The following is a 9,548-nucleotide window of genomic DNA, read 5'->3' as shown; positions in this document are numbered from 1 at the left end:
CGGAACAATTTACTGTAAATCGGTATGTGAACAAACGTGTCTTGAAAGCGTTCATAGGGCAGAAGACAATTCTGCTGAGACTAGAAAAAGTAATTTCCTATGACTCATCCATTGTATACAGGACAGGTACATTCACAATTTCATAAATGACTAATATCCCTGAGAAGTTTAAAAAAGTCTAAGAAGTTTAAAAAAGTCTGAGAAGTTTAAAAAAGTCTGAGAAGTTTAAAAAAGTCTGAGAAGTTTAAAAAAGTCTGAGAAGTTTAAAAAAGTCTGAGAAGTTTAAAAAAGTCTGAGAAGTTTAAAAAAGTCTGAGAAGTTTAAAAAAGTCTGAGAAGTTTAAAAAAGTCTGAGAAGTTTAAAAAAGTCTTTATGCATGCTGCAGGTTTGCACTGGCAAGAGGGGCAAAACACCCAAATTAATACTGTAGAATATCACTCTGTTTTGCATACTGATTTCACGCACGTCACTTGTGGTTCAACTAAATTCTTCAAAAGCCTCTGCAGAACAACAGACTGTTACCAGACAGTTCCCTAAAGCAACTTAGGGATAAGGAAGCGACCAACAAGCATTTTGAATTCAAGCGCCTGATTGACATCTCACTCACAATAGCAGAGAACGACAGTAAGTCAAATTGTCTGAAAAGCTGGTCTCATGTAGTGTTCTATACATAACGCCATGTATTACTATAAAGTAAGCACTTTATGGTGTTGTAGTATTTCTGTCTGACTTTGTTTCTTTACATCATGCTCAGAAATAGATTAGCCACAGACAGGATGTGTGTTTGATATTTAGATACTTCACCGTCCTTCACTTATTTCTAAATGATGTGCAATCAAAATTATCAAAACGCTAAGCGAGGACATTTCTAAATGTCATGACACATTGTTTTGTGATATTTCCGTCAGATTGACTGCAAAGTGATAAATGGTAAAACAAGGAGGATGTGTTCTTGCCTAACAATGTGCAATGATATGCAAGTCTAGAGAAAATATAGAATTTGTGAAGCATTGACTATCTACAAGCAGGAGACTGTGGGAAATGGAGCATACATTACTATATAGGCCTGCCAATATTACACAATGACATATGTTGAATAGCTGTGCATTATTTTCCTGACTACGTTGTTTTGCTCTTCCTTCTCTTTTCAGATGCCAATTATAGGTGACTTGGTGACTTCACCAACGGCTTCAGAGGTAAACAACTTATATATTTGTTACTACTGTGTAAAAGATTGTGTGTGTTATATTTGTATGAAAAAGCTTTTTTTTACATCAAATTTGTATTATTTAAATTCATAACTGTTTCAAGTGATCAATTACATACATTTTTTTTTGTCGCTCTTATGAAATAAAATATTGGAGACCCCTGGTCCATACTGTGTTTTCAGCTCGTATCATTTACTTGCACAATTGCTCCACATGTCCAACAAGCTACAGTATGCTTTCCTGTCTCATTCACAGGTGTATGACTATGACTCCAGCTTCACCCCCACGGCTGGTGAGGACGATCTGGAAGACTTTATGTGCGACAAATCTCCCGTCAGGGCATTCCGAGGCCAGTACGAACCGCCTCTCTACTGGACCATCATCATCCTGGGCGGCCTGGGCAACCTGACCGTGGTTTGGATCTACCTGCACTTCCGCCAGCGTCTCAAGACCATGACCGATGTCTACCTGTTGAACCTAGCTGTGGCCGACCTCTTCTTCCTGGGCACTCTGCCCCTCTGGGCCGTGGAGGCCACCCAGGGATGGAACTTCAGCTCGGGTCTCTGCAAGGTCACCTCGGCCCTCTACAAGATCAACTTCTTCAGCAGCATGCTGCTGCTCACCTGCATCAGCGTTGATCGCTACGTGGTCATCGTCCAGACCACCATGGCCCAGAACTCCAAGAGACAGCGCCTGAGCTGCAGCAAGTTGGTGTGCGCCTGCGTCTGGCTACTGGCCGTGGCTTTGGCCCTGCCTGAGTTCATGTTCGCCAACGTCAAGAAGCTGGAGGGCCGGGGCTACTGCACCATGGTCTACTGGAGTAACCAGGACAACCGCACCAAGATCATGGTCCTGGGGCTTCAGATTTGCATGGGCTTCTGTCTGCCCCTGCTGGTCATGGTGTTCTGCTACGCCGGCATCATCCGCACCCTGCTCAAAACCCGCAGCTTCCAGAAACACAAGGCGTTGCGCGTGATCCTGGTGGTGGTGGCTGTGTTTGTCCTCTCCCAGTTGCCGTACAACAGCGTGCTGGTGATGGAGGCCACCCAGGCGGCCAACAGCACTGAGACAGACTGCAGTGCGGCAAAGCGGTTCAATGTGGTCGGCCAGGTGCTGAAGAGCCTGGCCTACACGCACGCCTGCCTCAATCCCTTCCTGTATGTGTTTGTGGGCGTACGCTTCCGCAGAGACGTCCTCAAGCTTCTCCGCCACTACCACTGCTGGCCGGCCAAGGGGAAACTCCGCAAGATCCAGGGAGGCCCCGGGCGCTCCTCAGTTATGTCCGACACGGACACCACACAAGCACTCTCGCTTTGAAGGCACGGTCATAGTACAACCTTTCACTTGCGACCAGAAGTCCCTCATAATAATTGAGGTCTGTACAAACTTGTTTGCATACATGCTCTCTATTCCATGATGCAGAGGTTGTAATGTTTTTTCCCCCCCGGTTGCCCACTCTTGCATTAGACTTTTATCTTCTTTGGTTATCCGACCATTGCTGAGGCTGAGGCAGTGACATGGGGAAGGAAGAGGTCCCTTTCTGAGAGCTGGGGGAATGTCGACAAAGACCTCTTGGGTACATTGCTAGAAGCGTTGATTATGATGAGACTCTTCTTTGGCTGGTCCAAAGACCTTCTCATTTTTCCTAGTGACTTCTCAATTTTGCTGGATGGACATTCACAGTCTGGTTGGGGGTTTGTGTTTCACGATGCCAGGGATTGGAAAGAGCTAACCATGACAACATTGGTCCTGTACTGGTCTAATGCAATTGCAGTGGTCTATAATGTTCTGCCAATTCAGCCATGTTGTTATTTTTTTTTTTTTTTGCATTTGTTTAGAAAGCAGAGAGATGGGAAAGAGAAGACACCTCTTTTCTTTGCAATGATGGATTTTGTGACAGCATGGGCAGCGCCATTGTGGACTATCTCCATTTTAAAGTTTATTAGCAGTTTGTAAGCAAACAGAAAAGGTCCATACCATCCCCTACTGTGCTGGATTGTGTATAGTCTGAAAACGTGTAAAGCTCTGCCGCTTTTTTGGCAAGTGTACCCTCTATCCATCTCTATGTTATGAATATTATTTGTATCAATTTCTTTGTCAGGAGCATATCAATAAACTTATAAATTCTTTGAAATACTTTCTAAGTAGGAAATACCATATTTGTGATGAGTATGTTTAGCATTCACAGTGAGAGTGAAATTGTCATAAACAAAAAGTTGTATAAAATGCCTATGATGTTCACAATGACAATTCTCAACATAATCATTGTAAATATACCCATGTCTTTAAAACAATTTAGGTCACTGTTATTGTGTCTCAAATGTGCATTAAGAAATAAACATCTACAGTCCCTCACAAATGCACAAATACATGGAGTCATGCACAGACACAATTCCCACCAACAGATTGTTTTGTTGCTGTCAAAAAGTATCACACAACTCTTATCTGTTTGCAAAGCTTAACGGCCCATACAGGGCTACACAGCAGAAGGGGCTGGTGCTGGAGGCATACTCATGTGGTAGTTCATTGACTCCATCTAGTGGCCAAATAGGGAAGCAGCAGCCTGGTTTCTGAACAGACTTGTCTAATACATGTATGCGCAAACTTTTCCCTCCCCAGGATTTATTTCCTATGAGATGAAGAAAAACACACGTTGCTCAAAATGAGTCAATAAGTCATAGCTTGATTGAGCCAAATGTCTTTTGGATAATTGATCAAATTATCAAAATGATTTCATACCCAAAACTGTGCTTGGTTTTCCATCTAAAGGAGTGACCTATCAACAATCAATCCCATTCTCTCAGCCTGCTGTACTTTTGTACACAAGGGGGGCACTCCAAAGCTTCCAAGTACTAAGACAGACAAAGATTAGAAGGTCAAGATTTCCATAGATACAGTATCTCCAAATATGTCACCCCTTTAATTAAGTCATAAAGGAGGAAGATTCGGAGACTATAATACAATATTCCTTGTTCTTCATGATGCTCTCTGCGCTTTTAACGGACCTCTGAGACTATCACAGTGCAGGTGCATTTATACGGAGACTTGATTACACACAGGTGGATTGTATTTATCATCATTAGTCATTTAGGTCAACATTGGATCATTCAGAGATCCTCACTGAACTTCTGGAGAGAGTTTGCTGCACTGAAAGTAAAGGGGCTGAATAATTTTGCACGCCCAATTTTTCAGTTTTTGATTTGTTAAAAAAGTTTGAAATATCCAATAAATGTCGTTCCACTTTATGATTGTGTCCCACTTGTTGTTGATTCTTCACAAAAAAATACAGTTTTATATCTTTATGTTTGAAGCCTGAAATGTGGCAAAAGGTCGCAAAGTTCAAGGGGGCCGAATACTTTCGCAAGGCACTGTATATACAAGGGGTACCAGTACTGAGTCGTTGTGCAGGGGTATGAGGTAATTGAGGTAGATATGTGGGGCAAAAAAAGTATTTAGTCAGCCACCAATTGTGCAAGTTCTCCCACACAGAAGCATCCAGGGTCAATGCCCTGCTCAATGGCACGTTGACAAATCTACCACCAGGCCAAAAAACACAAACCTGAACCCTCCAAGATTCCCCCACAGTTCCCCAATAGCTGTCCCTCTACCATTTGAGACCCCTCTCACACCCATCCCCAAGAAAGAACAAACACTTAGCTTCCTAGTACGTATGGTAATTAAAACGTTTTATTGAATGAGTTTGAGGATTACCGTCAAAATTACTTGTTAATGGAGAAAATAGACATCGATGACAGGTGCATGGGCCCCCAGGGCTCATGGGCTCCTCCCTCCTAGCGGGGGTGTCCGGTACGCCAGTGACCACTATTTCATACAAAATAAAAATCACCACCGATCCCACTACTTGACCCTAACTGATCCTACACCATGTCGACAGCCTGGGAGGACAGGACTCTTTCATTCAACACACCTTGTAACTCTTCTGCAGTAAAACCTCATACACCCATGTACTTCTCTGCAGCTTCCAATTCAACATCTATTTTCTGTGATTTACGTTCCATTTCTGCATTAGAGTTGATAACAATGTCAATGAATGGTAAGAAGCCAACCTTTTTTGAAGCACAAATTTGTATATCACAGTATGCCTAGGCATACTACTCACTCTTGACCCATCATCCTTCCACTCTCTTCACTGCCTTAGCATACGACACCTCATGCAAATGTACTACTACAACATCTACTCTAACCCTGGTAACCTCAACCGGTCTCTCTCGCACCGGGCACTTCTGATCCCAAGCAACATGGGCACCCCCACAATTTAGTTTTTTCCACTGATACTACAGTCATGGCCAAAAGTTTTGAGAATGACACAAATATACATTTTCACAAAGTCTGCTACCTCAGTTTGTATGATGGCAATTTGCATATACTCCAGAATGTTATGAAGAGTGATCAGATGAATTGCAATTAATTGCAAAGTCCCTCTTTGCCATGCAAATGAACTGAATCCCCCAAAAACATTTCCACTGCATTTCGGACCTGACATCATGTCAGTGATTCTCTCGTTAACACAGGTGTGAGTGTTGACGAGGACAAAGGCTGGAGAACACTCTGTCATGCTGATTGAGTTCGAATAACAGACTGGAAGCTTCAAAAGGAGGGTGGTGCTTGGAACCATTGTTCTTCCTCTGTAAACCATGGTTAACCTGCAAGGAAACACGTGCCGTCATCATTGCGTTGCACAAACAGGGCTTCACAGGCAAGGATATTGCTGCCAGTAACATTGCACCTAAATCAACCATTTATCGGATCATCAAGAACTTCAAGAAGAGCGGTTCAATTGTTGTGAAGAAGGCTTCAGGGCGCCCAAGAAAGTCCAGCAAGCGCCAAGACCATCTCCTAAAGGTGATTCAGATGCGGGATCGGGGCACCACCAGTACAGAGCTTGCTCAGGAATGGCAGCAGGCAGGTGTGAGTGCACCTGCACGCAGTGAGGCAAAGACTTTTGGAGGATGGCCTGGTGTCAAGAAGGGCAGCAAAGAAGCCACTTCTCTCCAGGAAAAACATCAGGGACAGACTGATATTCTGCAAAAGGTACAGGGATTGGACTGCTGAGGACTGGGGTGAAGTCATTTTCTCTGATGAATCCCCTTTCCGATTGTTTGGGGCATCTGGAAAAAAGCTTGTCCGGAGAAGACAAGGTGAGCGCTACCATCAGTCCTGTGTCATGCCAACAGTAAAGCATCCTGAGACCATTCATGTGTGGGGTTGCTTCTCAGCCAAGGGAGTGGGCTCACTCACAATTTTGCCTAAGAACACAGCCATGAATAAAGAACGGTACCAACACATCCTCCGAGAGCAACTTCTCCCAACCATCCAGGAACAATTTGGTGACGAACAATGCCTTTTCCACCATGATGGAGCACCTTGCCATAAGGCAAAAGTGATAACTAAGTGGCTCGGGGAACAAACATCGATAGATATTTTGGGTCCATGGCTAGGAAACTCTCCAGACCTTAATCCCAACTTGTGTTCCATCCTCAAGAGGCGGGTAGACAAACAAAAACCCACAAATTCTGACAAACTCCAAGCATTTGATTATGCAAGAATGGGCTAACATCAGTCAGGATGTGGCCCAGAAGTTAATTGACAGCATGCCAGGGCGGATTGCAGAGGTCTTGAAAAAGAAGGGTCAACACTGCAAATATTGACTCTTTGCATCAACTTCATGTAATTGTCAATAAAAGCCTTTGACACTTATGAAATGCTTATAATTATACTTCAGTATTCCATAGCAACATCTGACAAAAATATCTAGACACTGAAGCAGCAAACTTTGTGGAATTTAATATTTGTGTCATTCTCAAAACTTTTGGCCATGACTGTACACTTTCCTTGCCCTCTTGCTCACACCTTGGAATCTCCCTCCTTCACACTATTGCAACATGACCATAAGCCTGGCCTCTGAAAGAAATGAGTGGGATCGGCACAAAAGCTCTCACTGGATAACCAACGTATCCTAACATGGTTTTATTAGGTAAAGACTGCTTCAAAACGCAAAAGGACAATGTCTTCTATTTCACAAAGCTCGCCACCAGTTCTGCGTCGCACCAAACAGTGGGTGTCACAGACACAGGGAATTTAACGCCACTCATTTCAAAGGCGTCCTGCTACGGAGAGCAATGCAAGTCACAGGTCTTGTCCCTAGTTGCGTGACGCAATGCACCCCCTCCCTCTGGACAGAACACAGAAAATTAAGTCCACTTCGAACTACCTTCACCAATTTAACAGTACACAACATATTTTCTTCCCAACCTATAACTACATATGGATCAGCCAAAAGGCAGGTATCCACTTTCTCCAAAAATGTCACTCCCACTTGGCCCGGGCAAGGGTTGGAGGTCTTCACAACACCGGCCACCACAGGTAATTCATCCTCTCTCCTCAGGTTCCATTTCTGAGCTATCAGTGACAGCAGAACATGGTTTATACTTGGCGCCATTCTTCCTCAACACACACCTTCCCACTGCATGTTTTGCCATGTACAACTGTGTTATTCAATGCATTTCTATGGGCTCTAGCAGTAAAGGCACTTTTTTTCCTTCATTATACCTACAGGGGTCTGAAAATGTTAAATCAAATGGCAAAATTATAATTTTTTATGAACATCTTAAAACAATTCCATATGTTAGCTTAGTAGATATTGCGATCTAAGAGCTTACACCTAAGCAAACAGGCTAAGTCAGGATTTTTGTGACAGTATGTCATTATGGCTACATGATTATATAGGCTTTGACAGTGTCCAAGTAAGCTATTACGAAAGATCTTTTACTGATCATCAGATAGGCACGGACTATACCAAATATTTTTCACAGACATGTTTATTATATTAAAACACACGTGAAAATGAATACAAGTTATGTTCTCAACAGCAGACAAAATATACATTATGTTTTATCATATATTGGAAAAAGTGGTGTCCAATTATTTGGGTTGGATTACACGAATAAAGTTAAGTACATGGACAAAAGTGTTACATATGTTTTAATACATTTCTGTTTTAAAATGTTTCTGAGAAATATCCACAGGGCCCATTGTTGAACATCTCTCTGGCCTTGAGTCTTACATGGGCACCAAAGCAGAAAAAGGAGACGGATGAAACCAAGACAGGGAAAATAAGTTCTGACTTACCCTGAAAAATAAACACAAAATTGCAACGTTAACACAGTGATATGAATCTGGCCATATTTATCAATAACAAGAAAAGGTATTACCTTATTGTTGATGGTCACTTTGGCATAGATTTAGCCAAATTGTAACATATGTTCAATCTAAATGACCTAATACGATTGCCATCTATTTGGCCCTGCTCAGAATCCATAAGCAAAGCATTGAGTTCATGAACAAATCTCAAATGTCTATAATGGGTCCAAAATATCACCCAATGTGTCCAATACTGGCTCATTATGGTAATTACAGTAGTTTCTGCTAACATGTTTGAAAAAGAACAGCAAATCAGATCATGACATCATGACTATAAAAGGTTGACTTATCAAAATTACATCATACACAGCAGGGCTTCGTTCTGCTTAAAGAAAACAGAATAAGAAATATGCCAAAATGAATGGGCTCTTCCCAATCTGCACCCTCCCTTGAGCCTAGCCCAGATTGGGAAAAGCCTCAAGTAGCAATCTCAGAAGATTTGAATACTCTTGTTGATTTATGTATGCAGTAATTTTCCCCGTTTTGTATGATTGTCATATTGACGACTCCACCTTTACAAATACAGTAACTATCTCCAGAACAGAAACCTTTGTCCAGATGAGGTTCCTTGTGAGTTTCTTCTCTAAAGTGGCAGCACCTAGAATATATAGAGAACAAATGAAAAGTATCTTGGTTTAACTTTAACACAGTTAAAAGACAAGATACCTGAAGCCTTGCTTGTAGCAATCTGGAACTAGTTTAGAGCCATATGATTAACCAAAGATCCACAGTCAGGTATATGAGCAGCTTGGAATTCTATTTTTAACCAGAAAGAGTAGATGTCATGTGGAGAAAAGGAAGGAGGCCATAAAAGTATTGTGAGAGAAAACGTATGGAAACAAACTTTTTTTATGACTGTCTATTATAAATGCATTTAATAAAATAGTAAGTGAAAGTGATTCCTCATCTGGTCTTTTCTATCACCCCAGTGTTGTTTGCTTTTTGTATCTACCCATGCCATCAAAAATGACCTTGATAAGTGGCTTTGTGGAGGTCTTGTCTCTCTGAAAGTGGAGCCCAGGATGGAGAAGGTGCTGGGCTCTGTCTCGCTCTCAGCCACCACAGGAAACATCATTGTTGGGAAAAACATCAAACATCAGTTAGTGTTAGTAAAAAAAA

At 42.2% G+C, this 9,548-nt stretch overlaps 1 protein-coding gene across 1 annotated transcript; it reads left to right on the top strand.

Annotated features, from left to right (window-relative positions):
- Window positions 1-499: 499 nt before the first annotated feature.
- On the top strand, window positions 500-3,567 carry ccr9a (chemokine (C-C motif) receptor 9a). The gene is made up of 3 exons (XM_024435059.2): window positions 500-624; window positions 1,152-1,196; window positions 1,464-3,567. Exons 2-3 carry the CDS (start codon window positions 1,152-1,154, stop codon window positions 2,523-2,525), a joined length of 1,107 nt encoding a protein of 368 aa, XP_024290827.1. The 5' UTR covers window positions 500-624; the 3' UTR covers window positions 2,526-3,567.
- The last annotated feature ends 5,981 nt before the right edge of the window (window positions 3,568-9,548 follow it).

This window comes from Oncorhynchus tshawytscha, linkage group LG10, assembly GCF_018296145.1.
Source record: "Oncorhynchus tshawytscha isolate Ot180627B linkage group LG10, Otsh_v2.0, whole genome shotgun sequence".
NCBI classification, from domain to species: domain Eukaryota; kingdom Metazoa; phylum Chordata; class Actinopteri; order Salmoniformes; family Salmonidae; genus Oncorhynchus; species Oncorhynchus tshawytscha.
This window is presented reverse-complemented; position numbering and strand designations above follow the sequence as displayed.

What these genes read in the sequence shown, in the direction of transcription:
- ccr9a (XM_024435059.2), top strand. Translation starts at nt 1,152, where the DNA reads ATGCCAATTATAGGTGACTTGGTGACTTCACCAACGGCTTCAGAG. An exon ending in CTTCACCAACGGCTTCAGAG is followed by an intron (nt 1,197 to 1,463) that starts GTAAACAACTTA and finishes TCTCATTCACAG; the next exon opens with GTGTATGACTATGACTCCAG.